Below are 27,700 nucleotides of genomic sequence, written 5' to 3'. Positions count from 1 at the left end.
GAACTCACAGTTCAAACTTTGAAATTCTGCTCCTAGATCTACTAGCTCTATTTCTTGGGTCAAATCATTATATCTCTATAATCTTGAGTTTTTCAAATCTGTAAAACTCCAGTGCATTTTCACATTGATATGCAGATTATTTGTAACATTGGATATGAGCATGCCTCCAAAATTAATATATGCTATGCATTTTTACTATTTGTATACATACTAAATATCTAAATATTTGAATTTTTCTGCAGCAACTTTACACTTCAAAGGCAGCCAGTGACGAAGCTAAACTTATGCAAGATTCAGATGAGAAACCTTTTGTGGGAGAGCTCAGGTGAGAGGTAGTATTGATAAAGGTAATGAAGATCTAGAATACAATTTTACTGAGCAAAACTAAAACAAGAGAAATAACACCTACAGATATTTTTTTCCCATCAAATTGAAAATAAAAAGAAAAAAGAAACAAATGGGCCAGGGATGGTGGCTCATGTCTGTAGTCCCAGAACTTTGGGAGGCTGAGGCAGGAGGATCCCTTGAGCCCAAGAGTTTGAGACCAGCTTGAGCAACATAGTGAGACCCTGTTTCTACAAAAAATACAAAAAAAAAATTAGCCAAGCATGGTGGCATGTGCTTGTAGTCCTAGCTAGCTGGGAGACTGATGTGGGAGGATCAATTGAGCCTGGGAGATCAAGTCTGCAGTGAGCAGTGACCGTGCCACTGCACTCCAACCTGGGCAACAGACTGAGACCCTGTCACTAAATAAATAAATAAAACCAGAATAGCAGTCTACTAGTCTGAACTTCCTTTCCCAGCTCATATAATTCACGTGTTTTTCCAACAGAATATAAATACAGGTGATTGGCTTTTTATTGTTTTTAAAAAAGCATTAAAGCAATAAATAGAGAAAACTTAACTGACCCAGACATGTAATGACTTTCAAATTAAGGTAATGCATTTTAATATACTACTTCATTACTTTTTTTCTTGAAAATAAAGGTAATGTTTAGACACTTTTAAATGGTAGAAAAGCAAGTATGCGTTGTGGTAACTGCTAATTATACAGGCATCCCTCTTTTGTGAATCTAATATGTTCTTTAAAATTTGTTTACTAACACATTTTCAGAGAGTAGAAGCCAATATTCCACTATTTTACATGAGAAAAGTAAAAATATATTCCTAACCCCCAGGAAAATGCTGATTAATATGCCAGATACCACTAACACCCCTTTATAAACTTATTTAACAAACCACAAAGGAATTCTGTAAAATGTAAATTATTTATAATACTGTACAGTTATTCAGCATTTGATAAACTAATTGTTAGGTACGTTTGTATGTAGTTAGCCACAAGAGCATATACCATAGTGTCTGGTATTGGGAATGGATTCCATTTTCCTTCTACATTGCAGTGTACATGTACTGGTAAATAAATAATGAAATAATATATTAAATATATTAAAGATGTGCACTGTATGCCAGTAATACTTAGCAAAATAAAATAAGCAAACAAGGGAACTTTCAAAGAGGTTTCTTGGGATCAAAGGCATGCTTGTATGAGGTCTGATGGTGAGAAGAGTGAGCTGGAAGCTGTGGTCACTGTTACTATTCAGAGGCAGGAGGAGGTAAGGAAGCCAGAGCTGGTGAAGGAATGAGTTAAACAGGAAATATTTGAGGCTCATCTGGATTTAAGAGGAGGCAGGGAGAATCTTCCATTCCCATCAGAAGAGTACAGAGGTGATTGGCTGTCAACCATTGTCTGATGCTACACACAGAGCAATGGGATGAGAAACAGAACTCATGGTGGCTAGCTATTTACATCCCCTTTGCTTGGTTAAAAATTCTTGTTAACATAAAGCTGCATTTGTATTAATAATTGTGTAATTGTGTGTTGAATGTGACAATGTGACATGTCTGCTCATGCCATGATCACATTTATTTGTACCAGCATGCTGTTTTTATGGAATCTAATTTTTTTTTTTTTTCTTTGAGAAGGAGTCTCACTCTGTCACCTAGGCTGGAATGCACTGGTACAATATCGGCTCACTGCAACCTCCGCCTCCTGGGTTCAAGTGATTCTCCTGCCTCAGCCTCCTGAGTAGCTGGGATTATAGGCATGCACCACCACGCCCGGCTAATTTTTGTATTTTTAGTAGAGACTGGGTTGCACCATGTTGGTCAGGCTGGTCTTGAACTCCTGACCTCGTGATCCACGCGCCTCGGCCTCCAAAGTGCTGGGATTGCAGGTGTGATCCGCTGCGCCTGGCCATAATCTAGATTTTTAAATGAATCTTCAGTGTTTTATGTTTGGCTCCTAGGAGTGGGGAGCACATGCATGACCAAACTTAAGACTTCTAGCCAGTCTCTGAATGTGCTTCATTGCTCCCAACTTTTCTTATAGTACATGGACTTCAATAGGCCTGTTAGTCTTGCCCACTTCCTTCATTAGCTTCTCTAGTTTCTTAAAAGACCTTTTACTGAATAATGTGGAGAATAAGATACATACAAGACAACATGTTTAAACAACATGAACTCAAGACGCTATAAGGAGAATGACTGAGACACAATAGCAGCACACTGGCGTGCTCTTGTCTAGGCATGCATGACTTAAAGGTATTCTTGCATGCGCCCTAAAACAGATTTATTTAGCAGGTTTGGGTAATGAATTTTGTTTAAAAATTAGCATATCAGTGTAGCAAATATTCAGATAGTGAGAGTTTAGAGAACAAAGACACCCGTATTTTATTTAAAGGTAGAGCTTAATTGGATGAAAAATATTCTGATGCAGCAAGGAGCCAACTACCACATCTATGCCATAATCTTCATAAGATACATAAGAAAAGTGTTTTCTGAAGGCTTAAAATTATGTCTTTTCTAATTTTGTAAGAAATTATGACTCAATTGTGGGTGAATGCACACTCTTTCCCCTTAAATTCAAAACTAGACAATGGATTGTTTATCATGTAGGAAGTAAGATAGAAAATGACACTTAAGGAAAAAACGGATGCATTTAATAAAGAAAAGTCTGATTAATTCCAGACTGCTTGTCCCTCTCATATCCCTCCCTCCTCCAACTCCATCGCCACTACTCTGGCCCCAGTCTCTTCAGCTCTCATGTGATGGACTGTTAGTGGACCTGGCTGGCCCACTAACCTGAGCTCTGTAAGGCAGGACCTGTCACCCTCATCCTTGTCTAGCACAGAGCCTGATATTGAGTAGGCAGAAGTGACATCTGCTCATTAACTGATTGGTTACTTGATCTTATCAAAATGGTAATACATTCCAGGCCATGAGATCTCTCAATCATTATGCAGTATTGTTAGAAAAAAGTGCAAACCAGTACCCTATTGTTTGATTTTTTCATAGACTTGTCCCTTGTCCCCATGATGTTTTCAATTAAAAAGGAGAAGAGATTGCGTTGTATCGGGGTTGTAATTTTTAGTTATTAATAGTCTGGCTCCCATTTTACCCTCTGGGGGATAGTTAGAAAAGCAATTGGTCACAAAGGTCATAGGGACCTACAGCTCCCAAAATGTTTCCCTTATCTTGGTAATTCAATTTTTTAAGAGTAAGAAGCATCCTGCTGAGTTTTTTCTACACTTATGAAGGAAACACAAAGATGGGAATTTGAAGTGTTTAGAAGAAAGGGTGTATTTCCACATAGAATGTCCTGTTTGTGCATGTTTAAGATTTGAGGCTTAAAAATCTTTCATTCCAGGAGAGGGCCTGAACAGCTGGGGTATTTTTCATTGAGGCTACAGATGCACTGGAGTTTTCGGAAAGTCTTGCTTTCCTGGACTACTGAAGGTAGAAAGAAGTAAGGGATTTGTGAGTCAGTGAGGGTCAGGCAAAGAAGTGAATATCGAGTAGCCCTCTGCTGTCTTGCTACTGCTGGAGTCAGAAGTAAGCAACTAAGTTACTTTTTGGATTTACCCAGTTGTATGTATTGGTAAGGCCCAAATTCCTATCATAGCATCATCTTTTAACACAGTGCAATTTGTTCTTCATACTTCATGATGCTATATTATGTTTATTACTCAGTTATTTTCTACACATCTAAAAGGTAGATTTTAGACTCATTGTACAGGTGAGAAAGTGCACTCGCAAAGGATGTATGATTCACCCAAACTCACACAGCTAGTTAGGCAGTATAGCTGTATTTGGGACCTAACTTATCCTAGGCTCCATTCCACGAGGACACCAGTTTCAGGAGCTGTGGCTGGTATAAGATTCAAGAGAGAGGCCGGGCGCGGTGGCTCAAGTCTGTAATCCCAGCACTTTGGGAGGCCGAGACGGGCGGATCACGAGGTCGAGATGGAGACCATCCTGGCTAACACGGTGAAACCCCGTCTCTACTAAAAAACATACAAAAAATTAGCCGGGCGTGGTGGCGGGCGCCTGTAGTCCCAGCTACTCAGGAGGCTGAGGCAGGAGAATGGCGTAAACCCGGGAGGTGGAGCTTGCAGTTAGCTGGGATCTGGTCACTGCACTCCAGCCTGGGCGACAGAGCGAGACTCCGTCTCAAAAAAAAAAAAAAAAAAAGATTCAAGAGAGAAAACTCAATGAGTCTTTGGGAAGTATGTGACCAGGGATGTTACTAAGAAAAAGCATTTTTCTTTATAATTTCACCTTAGAGGGAGGAGATTATACCAATTAGTTAGTCCTAATACTTTTTACAAAGATGGCACATTTTTACCCAAAAGTAAAGTAGAAAACACTGGAAAATCAAATGACGAGTATTTCCCAGGTCTGATAGGTGTTACCTGTGCTTGCAAAGTCCTCAGAAACTCTGCTACAGGACTGGAATTGGTCCCTGGGGAGACTCCATCTGTTAGCAACTCCACCAGAAAGAATGTTCCTGCCTAATTCCTCTTTCAGTGAAGACACACCTTGTACAAAGGTATGGGGAAAATTTTGCAGAGACGTGCAATGGTCCTAATTAATGAGGTTTTGTTGTACTGAGTCTTTTTACCGTACTTTACCGTATTGACTCCATTCCTTATGTCTGCCCCATCTTGAACAGAGGAGGAGCTTTGCACATCATTGCAAATGTGGCTAGCATGCCTAGTCTTATCACTTTAGTCCCAGCGAAACTTACTTATTCATACAGAAAATATTTAGCATCTACTATGTGGAAGTTTCTGTTCCAAGATTTAGGATATGGTAGTGAGCAAAAGTCCTTATCTTCATGGTAATTACATTCTGGTGGAGGAGAAAGATAATAAACAAATCAATAGACTATAGAGTAGGTGAGATGATGAGGGCCAAGGGAAAAAAAATTGAGCAGTGAAAGGGGGATAGGGATGTTATTGGGGGAAGGTTAAATATTACTAGATTTTGAAATGGCATTTTTATAGGATAAAAATGGAGTAATGTTGGCAATTCCTTGTGGTTCCCTTGTGGCCAGAAAGGGCCTCAACAAGAAGGTGACTTGAGTTAACATCTGAAAGGAGTGGAGGAGCAAGCCTCGTGGATTTTGGAGGAGATATTCCAGACAGAGGGAAGAGCAGATGCAAGGTCCTTGAGGCAGAAGTACATGGCAGAAGCGTATGTTTGAGAAACAGCAAAGGAGCCAGTGTAGCTGGAGCAGAGTCACCAGAGAGGAACATTCAGAGCATGCAGGGCCTGTGAGCAACTGTGAAGGAAGGACCAGGATCATGTCAGCTCGACCCTGCCTTGTGGAATAGCTCCTGCTAGAGTCATTCACCATTATTTCTCTTGTTTTTCAATGTCGTGTGGAGACTCAGTCAACACTACCTGCTCTCCCTTTGCACGTTACTTGGCCATTTTTACTAATTCTAGTCTCCTAATTCTACCTGTCACCTTTGGCAAATACTGTGGAGGTCTTATAGTATAGTTTTAAAACAACATAAAATTAAAATTTTTTAAAACTAATGCTCAGGTTTTATTTCTCAGTTTTGCCATTTACAGGTTGTGTGATCTTGGAGAAGCCTGTTAAGTCTCACGTTCTTTATCTATAAATGGTGAAGATAATTACCGCAGAATGGGTATGAGGCTCAAATAAAAAAAAGAAATAGATCTATATGTTTTGTAAAATACTATGCAAGTCAGATTATTATGAATTAGAAAGTCCTTCCAAATATGGAGTAATTATAATTTAACACTATAGTCCTGACTAATCTATACAGACACTATTAAATACAAAGGGCTACCTGTGAACATAGCAGACAGTCATGATCTGAAGTTTGTGTCTGGTGATTTCTTCAATATTCTTATTATTTTTCTATACATTTAAGGTAGTTATTTTTTTTCTGCTTAAAGCCAGTACCCTTTAACCTCCATACTGAGATGGTACTCTCTCCATTAACAACCAAGTTATTCCATGAAGAGCATCCATGTCTCCTTGCAGGTGAAGTGGGTGTGGCCAACTTTGAATATGATGAAACTTCCAGCTTGGAGGCCACATCCAGCCAGATGATTCTATGCTCTTACACCCACCAGAGAGATAATTCACATGCTGACACCTGGTGTTAACAGATAAGGAAAGGAGTTGGGGCTTTTCAGGCTGACATCCAGGGAAAGAACCTGAGCCCATTCCCATGCAGTTGTATTTGTTAGATTTGAAGCCAGCCTCTTGGTGTACATTTAACTAGTCATGTTAGTAGTATGTACAGGGCCTGGTCCTTGAAAAGGACAGACATCAAAAAACATAGGTAGCAGGGATAGCGGTCTCAGGATTCCTGGTTTTACATATCATTTTCTTTATGATGTGACTTCTAGCCAACCCATACTCCATCTTCAGCTACATGACAAATTATTTTGATCGTCCAAAAGCATAAAATCATTATACTATTAGATTTGCGATTGCTAAGAGCAATTTTGTTGTTAATATTTTTTGAAAAGCTCTGTGTAAGGATTTGTACTCAAAACTCATTGAAGCAACACAAATCACTGACGGTTTAGACACTAATGAAAAAAAGAGTCTAATAAATATAAAAGTTTAAAAAACTGGGACGAATTACCTGACATATTTGCCTATTTTATGAAAAGCAATTTTAAATAAATATTCTGACAGCTGCATATTCTGCTCAAATAATAATATTTTTTTCTCACAGTATTCATTTGTCACTCCACAATATAGATGCCCAGTTTTGTGTTGGTCATCTGAAGATGTGGAATGCGATTCATCCAGCTCTCTTTTCGCTTAGTGATTTTTGCTTTACCTCTTTCTTATCTTGGGACCATTTTTGCTTTAGCTCCATTGCCTTTTTTTTTTTTACTTTTTAACTTTTTATTTGAATATTGGCAGGAACTATATGTGTCCTCTTTTATCTATACTCACAACTTTTTACAGCTTGCCCCATTTGCTTTATTATCATTCTCTCCCTTTCTCTCCTTCTTTCAACTTCTTCCCATCTTTTCTTCCCTCTCTCGTCTCTCTCTCTCCATATAGATAGATATTTTGTGTGTGTGTAATTTATTATGAACTATGGAAGTACACCTCTATTTCTCAAATACTTTTATGTATTTCCTGTGTTTAAGTTTATTATAATACATAACCTCAGTATGGTTATAAAATCAGGAATTTTGGTATCTGTGAAATATTATTATCTAATCCACAGTCCATATTCAAATGTTGTCAGTTATCTTTTGTAGCTTTTTTTTGGTATAAGATCCAATTTAGGATCGTGATTACATTTAGTTGTCATATGTCTTTAATCTGGAATAGTTTCCCAGACTCCCTTTGATATTCTTAACTTTGAAATTTGTGATGAGTGCAGACTGAATATTTTATGGAATGTCCCTCCATTTGGGTTTGTCTGATGTGTCTTCTTAACTGGAGTCAAGTTACGCATTTTTGTCAGGAATACCACAGAAGCAATGTTGTATTCTCAGTACAACATATCAAAAGATGGATGATGTTGATATTTCTCACAAGCGGATATTAACTTTGATCGCATGGTTGAAGAGATGTCCACCAAGTTTCTCACCTGTGAAGTAAAATTTCCCTTTGTAAATTTTAAGTAACTTATGGGAAAGTACTTGAAGACATGTAAATACTCTGTTCCTCAAGAAATTTTTACCCTCTAGTCTTAGTACCTGTTGATAATTTTCTAACACCATCATACCTTCTACATTTATTGGTTGGCATTTTGGTTAGGAAGTTTCCCCTGTGCCTCATTGATTTGTTATTTATTTATTCACTGGCTTATAATATATTACTATTATTACTTATTTCAGTGCTCACATTGTCTCGGAATTGGCCAGTGGGAGCCTCTTCCAGCTGATTCATCTCTTTTTAATGTGTCCCATCATTCTTGAGCATCCCCCTTACTACCTGGCACAAGACTGTTCAGGTTCATTTTGTACTTTCTCTGCCTCAGAGAAATCAGCCAGTTCTCTTAGTCTGAGCAACTCCAGCTTCTTTAATTGGAAGTGTTTAGAAACCAAGATCTAGGCACTACTTGTGGTCATTGTTACTTGTGTGCTACTGCTTTTAAGTGCTTTCAGAACTAGGAAACAAATACACATGTACCTACATATAAAGATATATATCTATATGTATTTCCATGTCTACCCATCTGTATGTATGTGTACCTTTGTGTATGAGTGTATATAAAATAATACAAATGATGAGTTCATAGTGATGCTTCAGATTCTAAGCCAAAACCATAGGGTTCATTCTAGCCTTTCCATTTCTGTATTTGCAACACTCTTTTCCAATAATCGCAAAGGCCTGGCCCCATTGTCCTCAATATAGTTACTTACTTGCTCAAATATCAGATGCACAGAAAGTAGTTTTAGGATTGCCAACTTATGTCATTGCAAAAAGAAAACCTTCTAAATTGAGTTTAATATTATTTACATTTGTAAAATAAAATTTACATGTAGTAAAATACACCTATCTTAAGTCTACCATTCCATGAGCTTTGAATGGAGAAGCCCATGTAAACCTCATTCCTGTCAAGATGTACAATGTACATCATGGTGGCTATGGTTAACAACATTGTATTTTATGTTTGAAAATTGTTAAGAGAGTAGATTTTAAGTGTTTTCACTACAAAAATGATAAGTATGTGAGGTAATGCTTGCATATTTTAAATAGCTTGATTTAGCCATTCCGCAGTGTATACATATATCAAAACATTATATTGTACTCCAGAAATATATAATTTTTACTTCTTAATTAAAAATTTTTAAAGATAAACAATGTTTTCAGCACACTGGAAAGCTTCTTTGTGCCCCTTCTCTGACATCCTCCCATCTAGAGGCAACTGCTGTTTTAAATTTTTTCACTGTAGATTAATTTTGCCTTTACTAGAACTTCATAAAAATAGAACCAGACAATATATATTCTGTTGATTCTGCCCTCTAACCCAGCGTAATTGTATGTATCAGTAGTTCATTCTTTTTGTTGCTGAGAGTATTCTGTTGTAAGACTATACCACAATTTGTTATGTATTTACCTTTTGATGGACATTTGTTTCTAGTTTGGGATTATTACAAATAAAGCTGCAATGAACATTCTTTTAAAAAAGGCTTTTTGTGGATATGTATTTTCTTTTTCTTTTTTTCTTTTTTTTTTTTTAATTTTTTGAGATGGAGTCTCGCTCTGTCGCCCGGGTTGGAGTGCAGTGGTGTGATCTCAGCTCACTGGAACCTCCGCCTCCCAGGTTCAAACGATTCTCCTGCTTCAGCCTCCCAAGTAGCTGGGATTACAGATGCCTGCCACCAGGCCCAGCTAAATTTTGCATTTTTAATAGAGATGGAGTTTTTACCATGTTGGCCAGGCTGGTCTTGAACTCCTTACCTCAGGTAATCCATCTACCTTGGCCTCCCAAAGTGCTAGGATTACAGGCATGAGCCACCGTGCCTGGCCTGTATTTTCATTTTTCAAATTATTTCTTAACAATTTATCTATTAAATTGTGTAGTAAAATTGTTTTTTTTTTTTTCCTCTTGGTATACAGTTCTGTGGATTTTAAGTAAGCTATAGATTCATTCAACCACTACTGTAATCAGAATACAGAACAGTTCTGTTATCCCTCAAAAAACTTCCTTGTCCTGCCTATTTATTGTCAGCCCTACCCCACCTCACCCTAAACTCATTTCAACCACGATCTATACTTCATCCCTATAGTTTTGTCTTTTTGAGAATGTCATATAAATGGAGTCATACAGTATGCAATCTTTAGAGACTGGCTTCTTTCTCTCAGCACAATTCCTTTAAGATTCATCCGAGTTGTTGCATGCATCAAAGGTGTTGTCATTTTTTAAATTTTAGCCACTAATAGGCACATCGTGGTATTGAGTTATAGTTTTAATTTGCATTCCCCCTAAGGACTAATATTGTTGAATATCTTTTCATCATTTTCCATCATTGCATCTTCTTTGACAAAGTGTATGTTTTAATCTTTTGCCTAATTTTAAAATTTTGTTGTTTGTTTTCTTATTGAGTTTTGAGAATTCTTTTTTTGTTTCATTTTTTATTCACAAAATATTTTCTCATATTCATTGTCTTTAATCTTTTCAGCATCCTGCAAACATTGTTCTAATATTAATTTTGTAAAGTCAGAGCAGTAAAAATTAAAAATGTGGTCTCCAAAGCTAACAATCTGGGTTCAAATTCTGGGTTTGTCACTTATTGCTGTATAGCTTTAGCAGCTTGACTTCCCCGAACCTTGGTATCCTCAACTATGAAATCATACTCATATAAAACCATCATTCCCAGCAAACTATCACAAGGAGAGAAAACCAAACACCACATGTTCTCACTCATAGGTGGAATTGAACAATGAGAATGCTTGGACACAGGGTGGGAAACATCACATACTGGGACCTTTCAGGGAATGGGGAATAGGGGAGAGAAAGCATTAGGAGAAATACGTAATGTAAATGTCAAGTTGATGGGTGCAGCAAACCAACATGGCACATGTGTATACCTATGTAACAAACCTGCACGTTGTGCACATGTACCCTAGAACTTAAAGTGAAAAAAAAAACCACAGAAGAAAAGCAATAACAACACTTGCTGAGTGCTTACTATGTATCAGACACTGTTCAGAGTATTTTAAACACATCTTAGCTCATTTCATCCTCACCACAGTCTGAGTTTTGAGAATTCTTTATACATTCTGGATACAAGTTCTTTGTTCAATATTTGACATGCAAGTACTTTCTCAAGTCTGGGACTTCTATTTTCATTCTCTTAACAGTGTATTTTGCAGAACAAAGGGTTTTTATTTTAAGGAAGGAATATTTTGTTATTTTTTTTTCTTTGATGGATTGCTTTTGGTATCGTGTCTTAAGAACTCATTACCAAACCAAGGCCACATAAACATTTTTAGTTTTTTTTTTTCCCAAAAGTTTTATCATTCTGGATTTTAAGTTTATATCTATGATCTATTTTGAGTTAATATTTTTACAAGGTGTGAAATTTAGGTCAGAGTTCATTGTTTTTGGTATATGGATGTCCAGTTGCTCCAATATCATTTGTTGAAATATGATCTTGTTACTGTCCTGCTCAAAACTTTCAGTGCTTTTCCCATTGCACTTAGAATAAAATCCAAACTCCTTTTGTATGGTCTGTAAAGCATACTGCTCTCATGCCTACTTATTCTGAAACCTCATTTTGTGTTATATTACTTTTTGTCTGTCAGACTTCAGCCTCCCTGGCTTCTCTTTTCTGTGAATTCTCAACACTCTTCCAACATAGAGTCTTTGCACATGTTTGTGTCCTCAACCTGAAATATTTTTCCATCATGTTGCTCAATAGTTGGCTTATACTCGTTCCCGTAAGTTCATTTTTTATTCTCTCCTCTGGCATTCTGCCCTTTTCCTTAATCATACTTATTACAATTTTTAACTTTATAGTTATCTCTAAACTAATCATTCATTGTCTGGATTTCCCATGAAACTGTAAGATCCATGAAACTGTGTTTGCAGTGCCCACTACTGTGCCTTTCCTCATAAAACTTGCTGCCTAGTGCTGAGATGTACAACTAAATGAGAAACCACAATATTACAAGAAGCTACACCATTCTGCATAAATGCCATTTAAGTTCATTCACTATTTCTACATGGACTAAAACGTTTTTCCCCTCTGTATTTTGTATACTTGAATCCTTCTCACCCCTCAAGAAACAGTTCCATCTTCCCTCTCTGAGAAGTTCCTCCTGGTGCCCAGTTCGGAAGAGCTCTTCCTCCCTGCTTTCTGCTCTCCTACTGACACTCTCCACTTTGCCTTGAGATCACAGAGACTGACTTAGCTCCTCTCCTAGAAAATCAAAAGCTTGCTAAGAGTGGGACCAAATTGCATTCAGCTTGTGTCTCCCTCAGTACACAGACCAGCTCATTTTATTCAATTAACTCATTTTCTGATTTCTAGAATACAGTCATGTGTTTATCCATGGGTCCATCTTGCCATTGGAAACTAACAGAGCTGATTTTCAGAACAAAAAGAAAACAAGGGCAAACTTCAAATCATATCTCATATTTGCACAGCCAACACATAGGCCATTAGCATTTTAATAAGTAGCAAAGACATAAAACATTTTCTTTTAACATGTGCTGGGACTTGACTGGTCTCTGTTGCTTTATTTCCCCAACTGGCTCAATAATAGTCTTATAAAAGTGACAGAAAAACCATACACCATGTTACCTTAGAGGGATGACCGAGGTGGGTTACAAAAGTAGGAAGACTCAGATGCCAAATAAAACATGGGCTCTTTGGCAAAACCTTAGCATGAACATATGGACCTAGTCCAGGCGTTCTAAGGTTACTGGCTGTATTAAAAAGAAGTTGGACCTGCCCTGTTTTATGATGTAAAAATGTGTGTGTGTTTGTGTGTGTCTTGTTTCATTGAAGTGAAAGCAAATGATTTTAACTGAATAGTGACAAACATTAATTCATAAAATAGTTTTTAGACTGGAAAAATATTTGATAATGGATCCAAATATGAAAATAATGAAATATAAAAGTCAATGTAGTACCTTACAAACTGTAGAAATTATATGTGAGCTGTCAGTTCTAGTCGTTCAAAAACCCTGTCCTCTTTGAGTGAGAGATGCATCCCTATAGAGCATCCTGTCCTCAGGTGGAAGGCTTGGCCTTAAGGGCTTATTAGTTAGTGGGAACAGAGCAAACTTTCTTTATATCTTACCACACAGTTCTGGTCTTAGTATAGTCTTGTGTCTGATTTATGAATTTCTCCTGGAATGAATTTTCCACAAATATATGATGGGGAACTGTGTAGCCTTAACATTCATTCTGCCCATGAATGTCTTTAGTGTTAGCAACTGGCATCCAGGCATTTTCCAGTGACTCACCAACCAAAGCTATACATTGCCTTCCCTACGTTTGAAAAGGGGCAGGGGGCGGACCACAGAACACTAATCAGATTCTAAAGTTACTTTCATGTTTACTTAATATTTCTACACTGCTCAGAGGAAGCCAATATCAGCAATATTCTTTTTGAGATGACAAAACCTTGAAACTTTTTTGGTTAATTTTAGAGCAATAGAGTTTTTGTTGACTTAGTGTTCACTTTTCTGTTTTGTCTTTATTATTTGACATTAGGGCAACTCTTACCAGAGATTACTTGCTCTTCAGGGTATATGAGACTAAGATTTCTACCATGTTGATGATCATATTTACTTTTTAAGTGTAATGAATATTGTGCATTACTTATTTTTAATTCTGGTGAGGAAATACCACCAAGTGCTGTTCGCTGTTTTTCCTCTTTTGATGTGTTTGTGAAAAACTGGTGTAACCAAAAAAGCACATTAGAGGAATTCAAAATGGCCCTTTAGAGAGTGATGGTTTCTATGAAATGGATGGAGTATGATTTTAGTGGAAATTTTCCCATTTTGACTTCATCCTTTGTAAAACACCTAAATGTATCAGAGTCACACCATTTGGCTTCTTTTCAGTAGTGTATTAGTAATTATTTGAAGCAAGTCTTTACCATACAGCTAAAAGAATAATTGAATTTTCTTAGCTATGCCATAAAAGTAATTACCTGCCAGATAAAAAGGACCTCATGTTCTAAATAGTTGAAATTCAACATTTTGTTTTAAATCTTCATTTTCTGATATGTAAAATTATCTGAATTAATCTGTATGGTGTAGTTTCAGTCATGTATCAGCTTCAGATATATCATATATATATATATATATATATATATATATATGTTAATCCACTCAAAGAATATGATTTTGAAAGCCACAAGAATCCATATCTGTGTCTCATACAGGAAGACAGGAAGGCTGAAATGGAAAGATGCGTATAGACCCTAACTCGTTGTCTCATGAAAGTCAGTCCTCTTCATGCTGTGGCCAGGGAGCAGTAAGGGGTGTGATGCTCAGGGTAGGGAATTGGAGAGGAGAAGGGTGCATTATTTCCTGAGTCATCTTGTTTCACTTTCTGCGTATCTCTCAATCCTAATACACACCATAGGCGTGTACACACGTGTACACACACACACACACACACACACACACAAACAAACACACACACACACCAGACATTTTCCTTTTCCATCCTTTTAGGCCCTGGGGTAATAAATTACTCTGCTGGAGAGAACTGGTAAATTCAAATAGCACACTCCTTCCATTCAGAATATCTGAATGAAATATCATACTTTTCCCTCACATCAAAAAAAGACAGAACTTTTTGTGACTAAAAGTTAATTTCTTAAGCCAAAAGAAAATTTCTGGAAGCAGTCACTCAGGAAGAGTTTCCTAAAACATTCATATGCTAAGATGGTAAATGATGGGATTTGTTGTCCCTTTGTTAGCAAGAAACCATGATCTTGAGCAGCTTCAGGTCCATTAAGATCTCTCCCAAGTGAGAATGCAATGGGCTTCTCTGGCTGTAAGTTGTCCGTTGCCTCTGCTTCCATTGGAGAGAAAGAAACCAATCACCTGCTCGTGTTTTTTCAAATTTCCAAATCCATTCTTAACGTTGTAAAAAACAGGCTGCTGCTGATTTTGGCTCACAGGCCATAGTTTGGACAAAACCCTTATCTATTCAGTATACTAAGTATCTGTTCATATCAATGTATTATTCTTGATTATATGCAATGACTACATTCTTGATTATACTCAATGGATATTATTTTCAACATTTTAAGGAATGTTTAATTTGTAAAAAGTTAAAAGTTGCAGAATGGTTTACCATTCTTTTGAATAAAAACAATTTCAGGACTTCATATGAATGTTTTTAGTTTATGCTAATCTCATAATACATTTTTAAAGAATTCATTTTCTAATTTTTCAATGATTTAGCATGTTTTCAGATTTTATCAACAATATCATCAAATGACTCATTTGCCAAATTTACCATTTTCCCCAAACTAGTATCTGTGAACTCTGACAAAGCTTAATGACTTAGAGTGGATTGAAATATTTTAACAGTTTTTGAAGATACTTAGGATATATTGTGCTTGGCCAATTTTTCTGTTAACATTTTAAGGAAGGTTCCATTTGTCTGTACCCCAGGTCCCTTACTGCTGCAGCTGAATTGAGCAGGGGACAAGAGAAGGGAACTTGCGATGGGGGAAAGAAACAAAGGAGAACCAGCATCCAGCACAGCTTGGGCTACCAACCCCTGAAGTTGGGTTGGGAGGAAATGAGTCCATGAGAGAAGGAGATGAGGAACTCAGCAGGTGTCTGAAGCCCTCAGGACTCTGAAATCCTTCCTTCCTACAATAGTCTTAAACTCTGCCAACTCAGCACACTTAAAATTTTATGAATAGCTTAAAGAAACAGGTTTTTGGTAAATCAATATATTTGGATAATTTGACAAATTGATGCTTTGATTCATGTTCATTCAGTCCATTTGTCTCCTGGCAAGTTGACTTTTGGAAAATTTAATATTAGTAGATTGACTTGGGAAGTTGGTATGCTTCCATACTGAAAAGCAGTGGCTTTCCAGAGGCAAAACTAAGAAGGAGCCAAGAGTGGGTCAAGATTGCATCCTTTCTGGAAACAATAGTGTGCACAAACTACCTGGCAAAGTTGGTAGTAGCTCATAGTTATCTGCAGTTCATTCTGTGGAGGATGTTAGTGGGTTAACTCGTGGTGTGAATATAAAGTGATGGAACTGATCTTAACGTATGGGCCTATCGATTTTAAAGACATACACATTTTGGTAATAGAGACAAATGAAGGCATCACATGCCTGTATCAAAACATTTCATGTACCCCGTAAATATATACACCTACTATGTACACACACAAATCAAAATAAAAAATAAAAGTAAAAATAAACAAATTAGGGCATATTGGATGTGTGGCATGAGAAAATCAAGGCATTTCTGGCTGGGATTAAACAAAACTAGAGATTATTTTACTACTCCCTAATGATGACACAACTATTGTCCTTACTGGTATAAGGAGTTAGCAGACTGGGTTCATATTCTGGCTTTGCCATTTACTAGTTGTGAACTTATATGTTATTCACGTTATAAAGCTTTATTTTCCTCATCTATAAAATGGAGACAATAACAGAACATATGTCGTTGAGTTATTGTAGGACTCAGAAAGGTAATATGTAAAAGATACAGACCCCATAGTAGGAACTTGGTAAATGATAGTGTCTTTTCTGTCAGTCGGAGATGAGATTGGTTGTGGGTAGGGAATATGGTTAGTTAGCAATTACCTTAAGATTATTGAGGGTGATGATGAAACATTCACTTCAAGTTACTGATATTCTGAACCGATCAAAATTACATCCATTGACTGTCTGCCTTTAGCTAAGGTTCCTAAAATGAACTAAATTCATCTTCAAATAATGTAAATCTGTTAAGACAACTGTCTCCAATTATTTAGTTAGTTAAATTTGCTATATTGAAAGAGAAGGACCTGTCAAATATTTAGAAGGCAGTGTAGTTATTTTGTATTCGGAAGGATCAAGATTTGTACATTGATTCAGAGGATATTTACAAGTGTACATTGTATGCAGAGCCCTGTAGCCACAGAACACACTTCTCTTCTCCCCCTCAAAGGAGGATATTGATCTAGGTGATCTATAGCAATAGCAATGTTCCCGAGTCTCTCAGTGCAGTTTCAAGTCACAACACCCAGGCTCTTGATCTCTATTCTGCTCATCTTAACACTAGAGCACCTGCTTCTTGACTCCAAAGGAATAGAGAAACGATAGCACATGCAGAACTCATCTTGCAGGAAGACGTTTTCTAGGAGAGAGAATTAAAATTACAAAAGAACAATTATAAAGCAAATTACAGTATCATACCTCTCAAATCATATAGTTAAGTGGAATAGAAACTTAGAGACGTAGGGTGCTCAATGAAAGAATGGCTAATGAGGGCATTTGGGCTGACCACACTTATGGGGACTCTACAGATTACAATGTACTTTTTCTTTTTTTTAATTTTTCAGAATTTTGTTTTCACTTTTTGTATGTGGAGTTGAGAAAAATATTTTTTCTAGCTTTATTTAGGTATAATTGACCAATATTGAGGGTGTGTGACCCCAGCTTCTGTTCACCTTCCATGGCATGCCTAGAATACTGAATAAAATAGTAGGGGGCTAGGGCAAAGAGAGGCTGTTTCAGCTTGATTCCTAGGGAGCCACTTAACAGGAATCCTCTTCTAAGAACATAATGACTCTTGAGGAGAGGTAGGCTTTGGAGCTGCTAGTATCTAGTTATCAGGGATGGCTGAGATGCAGTTGGATTTGAAGGAAAAGTTGATACCTGATCCTTGACTCAAGATTTTACATTTCAGACAGGGCATGGTAGTGAGCTTCCTCTGAGAGCCTGTAGACTAGCCTTGGTTAGAGTAGCCTTAAAAATTAGCTTCTTAAACTTTGTTCGTAACCTGCAACCAAGAAAGGAAATCTGGTTTTCTTTCCTTCCATCACTTCAGATTATATAATCTCAGCTGTAAATTAAATAGGGAGAGACATTTAGGATTATATTTTTACTGTCATCAGTTTCCTGACTCTCTGCCACAACTGTTCAAAACACACCTTAGTTTGTACTCCATTGACGTATGAAAGGATAGCATTCCATTGACATCTTTTTCATATTTACAGTTTCATTTATACAGCAAATAGAAGTAGATGATATTTTAAGCCAAGAACAACCTTGCATTAAAGTAATTCAGCAGTGTTAAGCACTTTACCAATGGATATCAGATCTCGGTAAAATATTTAAAATGAAGAGAGAGAAGAAACATGAAGGGCTCAATTTAAGAGTAACATTTTGAGATTTTACATGATGAAACAGAGGTACTTGTCTTTGTAGAATTAGGTGTTCTTTTATGTAACTACAACTGTCAAAATGTTCTTTGATCTTTCTCCTTCTTTTTAAAAATTAAGTGATACAATTTGGAAAAAAGAAAGTTGTGCTTGTATCTGTTCTTACCCAAAGGCCAGCAGTGGATATGGCTGCAAACCCTCTGTTACATGTTATATCCCATATCCTGAGCCTGAACTCATTATTTCCATGCACAAACTAGTTAGGTATGAAATATTCCCTAATGTTTTTCTTTAAAATTGTAAGTGCTTCTCTGTGGCTTTTAATTGTGAGGTGTTTTGTTTTGTTTTCGGGTCTCGCTGTGTCATCTAGGCTGGAGTGCATTGGCGTGATCACAGCTCACTGCAGCCTTGACCTCACCAGCTCAAGCGATCCTCCCACTTCAGGGTCCTGAATAGCTATGACCACTGGCGTGCACCGCCACATCTGACTTATTTTTTATTTTTTCTAGAGATGGAATCTCACGGTGTTGTCCTGGCTGGTCTCAAACTCCTGGGCTCAAGTGATCCTTCCACCTTGGCCTCCCAGAGTGCCTGTGACTTTTATATTCTACATCAAATATTTGCCATTTATATTAACTTATGGAGAGGCAAAAAATGTAAATTCACTGAATAATTTGGAAAATATTCACTTTTATTTATATTCTTGATATTTAAGTCAGTGGATTTGAAACAAAACATACTTGCTTCACAATATATTGCTGTCAGAGAGTTTTGTCCAGAAAAACTTGCTGCATCCTTTAATACAGCACTATCCAGTAGAACTTTCTGTGATGATTGCAGTGGCCCATAATCTGCTTCATCCAACACAGTAGCCACTAGCTATGGAGCACTTGAAATGTGGCTACTGTGACTGAAGACTACATTTTAAATTGTATTTCATTTAAATTAACTTAAATTTTGATTTAGCCACATGTGCCTAGTGACTGCCATATTGGACAATGCAACAAGCAATACATTCATATATTGTTTATCTCAGATATAAAGTTATGCACTATTTAGAAGCCAATATAAAGGTATTAGATTGCTTTTAAGGAACAAATAGAAGCTCCAGCTTGTCCATTAAAATAATTTTGTCAATCCAAGCAGATTGGGATGAAGGATGTGAAAACATTTTGATTGAATTGACTGCTAAGTTTTATCTGTTTATTCCTTTATTTACTTAGCAAATATCCATTAAGCACATAGTAATTGCTCTCCATTGTGTGAAGTGCCTGGGATACAAGAAGTTTAAAGCATGTTCATTGCCTTGAAGAAATTCACCCCGTAGACAAAGTACATAGAAAGTAATAAGAAACATTTGTATAAGGTAGAAGAGAGTTGAGAAAGAGGGAAGAGTCTAGGATGACTTGTAGATTTCAGTCTTGAGTGACTGGGTGGAGGGTGGCACTGTTCACCAAGTAGGAGACACTGGAGGGGGAACAGGAGTCTATACCATGTTGAATTGAGGTTAGATATCCACATGCATGTGCTGAAGGCAGTTGCATATGTGGGTCTACAGCTTGGGAAGAGGTCTTGAGGTTGAGCTGTGGGAGTCACCCATAGTTGAAGCCAAGGAATACGACATGGTCTGCAAGGCAGATAATACAAGAAATAACTTGGCTTATAAATTTAGTCGGAGATTGAAAAATATTTTAAAAATATATAATAATATAGGAATTTTGTTTTTAAATAATATGTGGGCAGATTTACAAGTGACTTCATTTATGTTTGTTTCATGACACTGAAAATCAAATGAGTAAGAAAGATTTTATATTTTACATGTTCATATTTATTTTAATTAATATTAACATAAATATTAATAAATATATTTAATTAAATATATGCTTCTTATATATTTTAAACATTCTATATTCGATATAGTCCAATTATACACACGAATGACTGACTTAACTTATTAACTAGTTGTTTTATGCTGTGTAAATACTTCCTAAATATTACATATTTTTGATATCTGAAATAAATTTTTTCAAACTCTTAATTTTTTAGTGTTAGAAATAAATGATATAAATAAAATAGATTTTTGTCAGGGTCCTCTGAAATACAGAATGGAAAATTTCTCTCCATTGGCTCAGAATTCACTTTTTGAAACCATGTGAAATAACCCAGGTTTTCTCTTAATTACGTGTCTCTGAATACGCTTCGAAAGTTTTATAGATACCGTTTTGCCACTGTCTTGCTGCTCTGAGGTCTTGTTTTTTATAATATTTATCATCAGACTTTAATTTCTCATTTTGTGGAGTAATAGGGGCTTTTCAAAAGAAAAACTCGTGAAAACAAAATACATTTCAATAACAGAATCTCAGTTATGAAATTTTTAAGGCTTGAAACACTATTATTAGTATTAACAATAAGATTCTCATTCATTCATATTTTCTCCCCCCCATACTTAATTGGTGAAAAGTAAGCTAGTATTTAGACTCTAGTGTGCCATGAAGCTGCATCTCACCTTGAGCATCGAAATTCTAATTTTGGTAGAAATGAATTGTTAATGAGCCCCGAGAATGGAGAGTTTCTCTAATTACAAGAAACAAAATTAAATTGGGCCTAAAGGCATTTTTTTGTAATTGCAGTTGGTTTAAAAATTGAAAAAGAATATTCACTCATACACCTTGGCTTTAAAAATACTGGTTTGCTCCCCACTGTTAAAAAGGCATTGAGACCTGCAGCAAACTTCATTCTAATGAGGGTCCAGATGATTTTTTTGTGTGTAGATGTGCAGAACAACTTTGTGGGAAAAATGATACCTCAAAGATTAATGATGTTCTGTAGTAGGGAAAATAAAACAAATAGTTTTTATTTGAACTTTTTTATTGTATGATAGAAAATTTTGATTTAAATGGCAAGTGAGATATGCTTACCATCTCTCTTTTTACCTATTTATAGTAGCTGTCAAGGTCAAAGAGGACATACTAGCATGGAATTCGTGTATGTTGAACCTGCTGCTGCTGCCGCTGCTGCTGCTGCTATCTCAGACGTATGTACATTGAGGACCACAGACTACAATCTTGGACCCTTATCCATGTGATGTTGATTATTTAGTTAATGTGTGTTACCAAGAAGTATGTCGTATGGACATGACACATGAGCAGTGTTCCACAGTTGCCATCTTGTAGACATTTCTTACTAGGAGCCAGTAACTGCCAGACTTGGAATGGTCCCTGTAGTGCTTGAAAAAGAATTAAGCTAAACTCTATCCCAGATGTTGTTCAGGGTCTTTTTGCCTTGTGAGTACATTTCATAATGAAAGTTTACTGACCTGCATGGTGTAGAAAGCCATGAAGGCGGCCGGGCACAGTGGCTCACACCTGTAATCCCAGCACTTTGGGAGGCCGAGGCGGGCGGATCACAAGGTCGGGAGATCAAGACCATCCTGGCTAACTCGGTGAAATCCCGTCTCTACTAAAAATACAAAAAATTAGCCGGGCGTGGTGGCGGGCACCTGTAGTCCCAGCTACTTGGGAGGCTGAGGCAGGGAGAATGGCGTGAACCCGGGAGGCAGAGCTTGCAGTGAGCTGAGATTGCACCACTGCACTCCAGCCTGGGCGACAGAGAGAGACTCCGTCTCAAAAAAAAAAAAAAGAAAAAAAAGCCATGAAGGCCAGAACCCAGTGCCTAATTAGCCTAGGTTGTCTGCATCCGTTCTCTAAGACAATGAATGTATCGTCCGTTTATTCATTAACCGGATATTACTAGAAAGAATCCTTAAGAGATATACATTAATATAAATTTAAAACCTGGGTCTACCCTCAGTGATCTGATGAAACTCTCGTCTGGGAAATAAAATCAAACTGCAAGGAGAGAGGCAGAGAAGAACAGAAGAGGTATCTCAGAAGGCATTTCCCACGTTAAAAAGTGACAGGGTGGTTCCTCACCTTACATGCCACTCCATGGGTGCATGTACCACAGCTGATAGGCTGGATCACCACAGTGGTAACAAGTGCTACAGAGAGAAAACATGGCTGAGACATCAGAAGACAAGGGTTTGATTCCTGATTCTGCCCTTGCCAGTACATGGCCTGGGGAAAGTTATTTTACCTCAGACAGCCTGTTTCCTCATCTGTAAAATGGAAGTAGTAATAATAATCTCTGCCAGGCTACCTCATAGGCATATAATAATGCTCAAAGTAATCTTACCAGGATATTTATTTTACTCCTGTAATAGAATGAAACCTCTGTGAGAGGAGAGACCATTGGCTGTCTTGTTGGTCAGCATATCCCCAGTATTTTGAACAAGGCTTGTTACACATAGTAGGCAGTCATAAATATTAGATGCACAAATGAGTACTCTATGTTAAAGCACTCTGTTATTTTTATAGAACTCTTCAAATATTTGGTAAAGGGATTTCAAGAGCAGTATAAACAGGCTGCATGCATAGACTCTAACTTTGGTTTTCAGGCCTCCATGTGTTTTGCCTGAATGAATTTGTACTGGGATCAGTGCAGATAGCAGGTCCTTTCAGTATTTAAGTTCTCCTGTAACATGGAGATGCCATGAGCACCATATTTTAAACGTGAAGTGCTGATTTTGTATTGAATTTTCCAAGTATTGCTCATTTAACAAAGTATGTCTATGTAAATAAAACTTTCTCCATTCTGAATGAGTACCTCTGCTTAACCGAATATTCTGTTCAAAGAAGTATGAAACAAAGAGGAAATTAGGTAGAAGAATGCTAATTTAGACAGAGCAATGTTCTCTTTACACACAAACTAATTACAGGTATGCTAGGAAAAGGGGCCAAGCCAACCGTATAGCTCCAGCAATCAGTGCAACATCTACACAGCTGTCAGGCTTGCTTCATCAGCCCGTCAGTAAATAAGTATTTATCCAGGGTTTATAGTGTACTGTGTGTGAAGAATTCAAAGTCCTTAAACTTAGTATGTGTCGAAGAAAGCTGGATTAAAATATTCTTATTTTACAAAACATATAATGCCTAAGTAATTATAATATTTAGAGAAAAGTGGGTTAAAAAAAAAAGAAATACATAACCCCACTGCTGTGGCACAGCTGCTGTTTAATTTTGCTTATTCCCATTCAGTCTTAGTCCACCAATGTATATATTTTTCATGTAGTTACAATGAAAAATATAGCTTACATTCTACGGCATACCCTTGGCTTCCACTTATCACTAAGTTCCATTTTTTTCTATAGTCACATTGATCATTTTTAAAAACTGTATAATATTCCATGAAATTGTGAGACTTCTGCTTCCAGCCAAGATGGAGTGAGGGGACCAGGTTAACTTGCCTACCTGAAACAGGCAAAAATAAAACAGACAAAATATATGACATAACAGTTTTCATGATAATGGCCAGCAGGCAGCAAAGGCCACAGATTATTGAGCAATTGGAAATCAATGAGAGGAGCTCCACAGTTACCAGAGCTTACTACATAGCAAGTTTCTAGGCCACATTGCAGAGAGGGAGAACACATGGAGCCCAGTGGACTGCCTGAGTTGACATTGAGGTGAGAGTATAGGGAGACTAAGTTTGCTAGCAGAGTCCTAGAGAAGAGAGAGCTGCATGGAGAAAGAATGCCAGAGATCTGTGAGGGGCCCCCTCTAGTATTCAGCAGCATATTGATTGTCATATTAACTTGAGGAAGCTACTTGAAGTGGGGCTAGGGGAAAACCATTCCAGAGGATTACAGAGAACAATGCTAGTACTCACAAAGGGTTGGTAATAGTTCTTGTTCCTACCAGCCATACTGGAAATCCTCATAACACACAAGACATTAAGTGAGAGTACACAGAAATGTCTTGCATCAAGTGTGCAGAAAAATTAACTCTAGTGATATGGTTTGGATCTCCTTTTTAATTGACTCTGTCCCAAATACTTCTCTTAATGATGAGTGTAGGTGACTTAAGTTAGTAGCCATTCACGTTCTGCCATCCATCCCTAGAGATAGGTTGCTCCTTAGCCATGTTACACTAAACAGGCATGTTTGGCAGAATTGGAGCTTGTGCATTATCAGATTGCTTTTGCATCCAAATCATTGTTGCAGGAGGTGGCAGGTGGGGTGGCATCTTCAGAAGCAGCTGTCTCTGAGCATGAACCAAGGGCTGGGTAGGATACAAGCAGACAACACAGAAACAGTCTGCTAGAGCTGATTATGTGCAAATGAGAGGCCAGGATTAACCTGGTTTAGGGAATAATCATGAGAGCATCTTGCATTGATTTTAAAACCTACTATATGGTAGGCATTTAGTCATTTATTCATTCAACAGATATGTATTTAAGATTCTAAAAAGTAGTCAAAGAAGGTCAGCCCTGAAGAAGAATAATAACACTGAAAACTAAGTGTCTTGAGAGCTTCCTATTTGTGCATTTTGCTGGGTGCTTAACTCCCACAACAGACCTATGAGGCATTATCATTCCAGTTTTACAGATGGCAAATATCAGAGTCTTGCTATTAAATAAGTTGCCCAAAGTCACACAGTAAATGTCAGAGCCAGGATTCAAACCCAGATCTGTCTGATCTCAGTATCTATGTCTCTTACTGCCCAGTGAGGCATCTACTTTTAAAACTATTTTGTCATATTGTCCTATTTGTTGCATGGTTTCCCTTTTGTTCTTTATATATTTGAACATTTTTAATGTGTTTATTTTTAAAGGCCATTCTGATTCCTTCATTTACTGATTTATTGAACAACTATTTATTGAACACCTACCAGATACCAGACACGGTTTTAAATTGGGAGGTGGATTCATTAGTTAACAAAACAGTGAAAAATTGTTGCTCTAAAGGAACTTACATTCCAACAGTGAGAAACAGACAATAACGAGATGAAAATATTAATAAAGAAATCATTGATTAGAAGGTGACAAGACTTAGGCCAGGCACAGTGGCTCATGCCTGTAATCCCAGCACTTTGGGAGGCCGAGGCAGGCAGATCACGAGGTCAGGAGTTCGAGACCAGCCTGACCAATATGTTGAAACCCTGTCTCTACTAAAAATACAAAAAGTAGCCGGGCGTGGTGACGCAAGCCTGTAGTCCCAGCTACTCAGGAGGCTGAGGCAGGAGAATCGCTTGAACCGGGAGGCGGAGGTTGCAGTGAGCTAAGATCGTGTCACTGCATTCCAGTGTGGGCGACAGAGTGAGACTCAGTCTCAACAAAAAAAAGAAGGTGGCAAGACTTATTGAAAAGATAGAGTAAGATGAGGAGGTTTGGGAATGCAAGAGGTGGGGGAGTACAATATTAAATATAAGCAATGACTTTAAAAAGGTGAGAAAGCTAGCCATGAAGACATCTATGGTCGGGGAGACTATTTCAAGAAGAGGAAAAACTTCTGCAGGATTTTGAGGTGGAAGCATGCCCGGTGTTTAGAGGAATAACAAGAAGGTCAGAGCAGCTGGAGCAGAGTGAGCAAAGCTGAGAGCAGGTATTGATGAAGTCACAGATGTAATGGAGGTCAGGTTGAGTAAGGCTTTGTAAGCCATTGTATAGAGTTTAGCTTTAACTCTGAGTGAAAAGGAGAATGATTAGAGAGTTTTGAGCAGAAGAATGGCATGACCTGACTTGTTTATTAAAAGAGTCACAGTGTTGAGAATAGACTGTGGAAGGAAGAGCAGGAATGGAAGTTAAGGAGTCCAGTTAGGAGGCTATCTCAGCAGTCCAAATGAGAGATGATAATGGCTTGAAGCAGGGTGGTAACCGTAGAAGTTGTGAGAAGTGGTCAGATTCTGAAAATATATATGTATGTGTATATATGTGTGTGTGTGTATATATGTATGTGTGTGTATATATATGTGTGTGTATATAGACACACATATACACATATAATACATATATACACATATATATGTATATATATGTGTGTATGTGTGTGTGTGTGTATATATGTATGTATTTTGAGACGAAGTTTCGCCCTTGTCACTCAGGCTGGAGTGCAGTGGCGCCATCTCGGCTCACTGCAACCTCCACCTCCCAGGTTCAAGCAATTCTCCTGCCTTAGCCTCCCAAGTAGCTGGATTACAGGCACCCGCCACCACACCTAGCTAATTTTTGTATTATTAGTAGAGACGGGGTTTCACTGTGTTGGCCAGGCTGGTCTTGAACTTCTGACCTCAGGTGATCCACCTGCTTTGGCCTCCCAAAGTGCTGGGATTACAGACATGAGCCACTGTGCCCGGCCTTCCAAAAATATTTTGAAGGAAGAGCCCTTGGATTTGTTGGCATTTGATGAGGGGTGTGAGAAAAAGAGAGGGGCTAGGGATGACTTTAAGGTACTTGACATGAGCAACTGATGGGATAATGTTGCATTAACTAAGATGGAAAAAATTATGGGAAGAATTCACAAGCTTAGGGATGTTTTCTTTCTTTCTTTCTTTCTTTCTTTCTTTCTTTCTTTCTTCCTTCCTTCCTTCCTTCTTCCTTCTTCCTCCTTCCTCCTTCCTTCCTCCCTCCCTCCCTTCCTCCTCCTCCTTCTTCTTCTTCTTCCTTCTCCTTCCTTCCTTCCTTCCTTCCTTCCTTCCTTCCTTCTTCCTTCCTTCCTTCCTTCCTCCCTCCCTCCCTCCCTCTCTCTTTCCTTCCTCTCTCTCTCTTTCCTTCCTCTCTCTTTCTTTTCTTTTCTTTCGAGACAGGGTCTCTCACTCTGTTGCCCAGACTGGAATGCAGTGGTATGGTCAGCTCACTGCAACTTCTGCTTTCCAGGCTTAAATGATCCTCCCACTTCAGCCTCCCAAGTAGCTGGGACTACAGGCACACACTGCCACACTCAGCTAATTTTAAATTTTTTGTAGAGACAGGGTCTCACTATATTGCCCAGGCTGGTCTCAAACTTCTGGGCTCAAGCAGTCCTCTCACCTCAGCCTCCCAAAGTGTTGGGGTTATAGGCATGAGCCACTGTGCCTAGCCAATGGTGTTTTCTTTGAGGGGAGGAGTAATATCAGGGACTTAGTTTTGAAAATGTTTATGACTGAGATGCCCATTAAACATCCAACTGGAGATGTAATACTGGACTGGAAATTTGAATTTTGGAATCATCAGTATGGATGGTCTTAAAGCTGTAAGCCTGGAAGATGGTCACTAAGGTAGATAGCAACAAAGACCAAGGACTGAGCCTTGAAGTACACGCAAAGTTAAGAGATCAAGGGAGAAAAAGGAGGAATTAGCAAAAGAGACTGACGGGTAACTAGTGAGGTAGGAGGTAAGCAAAGTGAAGAAAGTATTTACGGGAAGAAGGAATGATGAACAATGTCAAATACTGCTGATAGATTAGATAGGTGGACAATTGAGAAGTGACCATCAGAGTTAGGACCTGTAGATCATTGCTAAACTTGACAAAAGTTTTGGTGGAGTATGGTGGGGTTCAAAGAGATAATGTCTGATCAGAGTAGGTTTAAGAGAAGATGGTGGAATTGGAGACATTGTATATAAAAAAATCCTTTTGAGAAGTTTTGCTATAAAGGAAATCACATAAGTGGGGTGGCAGGTAAATAAGAGATGAGGTCCAGAGAGGATTTCTA

The 27,700-nt window shown here is 37.8% G+C and overlaps 1 protein-coding gene across 1 annotated transcript in view; it reads left to right on the top strand.

Annotated features, from left to right (window-relative positions):
- PASD1 (PAS domain containing repressor 1) overlaps positions 1 to 27,700 on the top strand; it is a 70,648-nt gene that overhangs the window by 26,337 nt on the left and 16,611 nt on the right. The window contains 2 exon segments of the mRNA XM_033220842.1: positions 243 to 325; positions 21,117 to 21,207. Of these exon segments, the coding sequence (XP_033076733.1) occupies positions 243 to 325; positions 21,117 to 21,207 (174 nt within the window).

This window comes from Trachypithecus francoisi, unplaced genomic scaffold, assembly GCF_009764315.1.
Source record: "Trachypithecus francoisi isolate TF-2019V2 unplaced genomic scaffold, Tfra_2.0 Contig00010, whole genome shotgun sequence".
In the NCBI taxonomy this organism is placed as follows: Eukaryota; Metazoa; Chordata; class Mammalia; order Primates; family Cercopithecidae; genus Trachypithecus; species Trachypithecus francoisi.
Note: the sequence above shows the minus strand (reverse complement) of the source record. Positions and strands in the feature narration are given on the sequence as shown.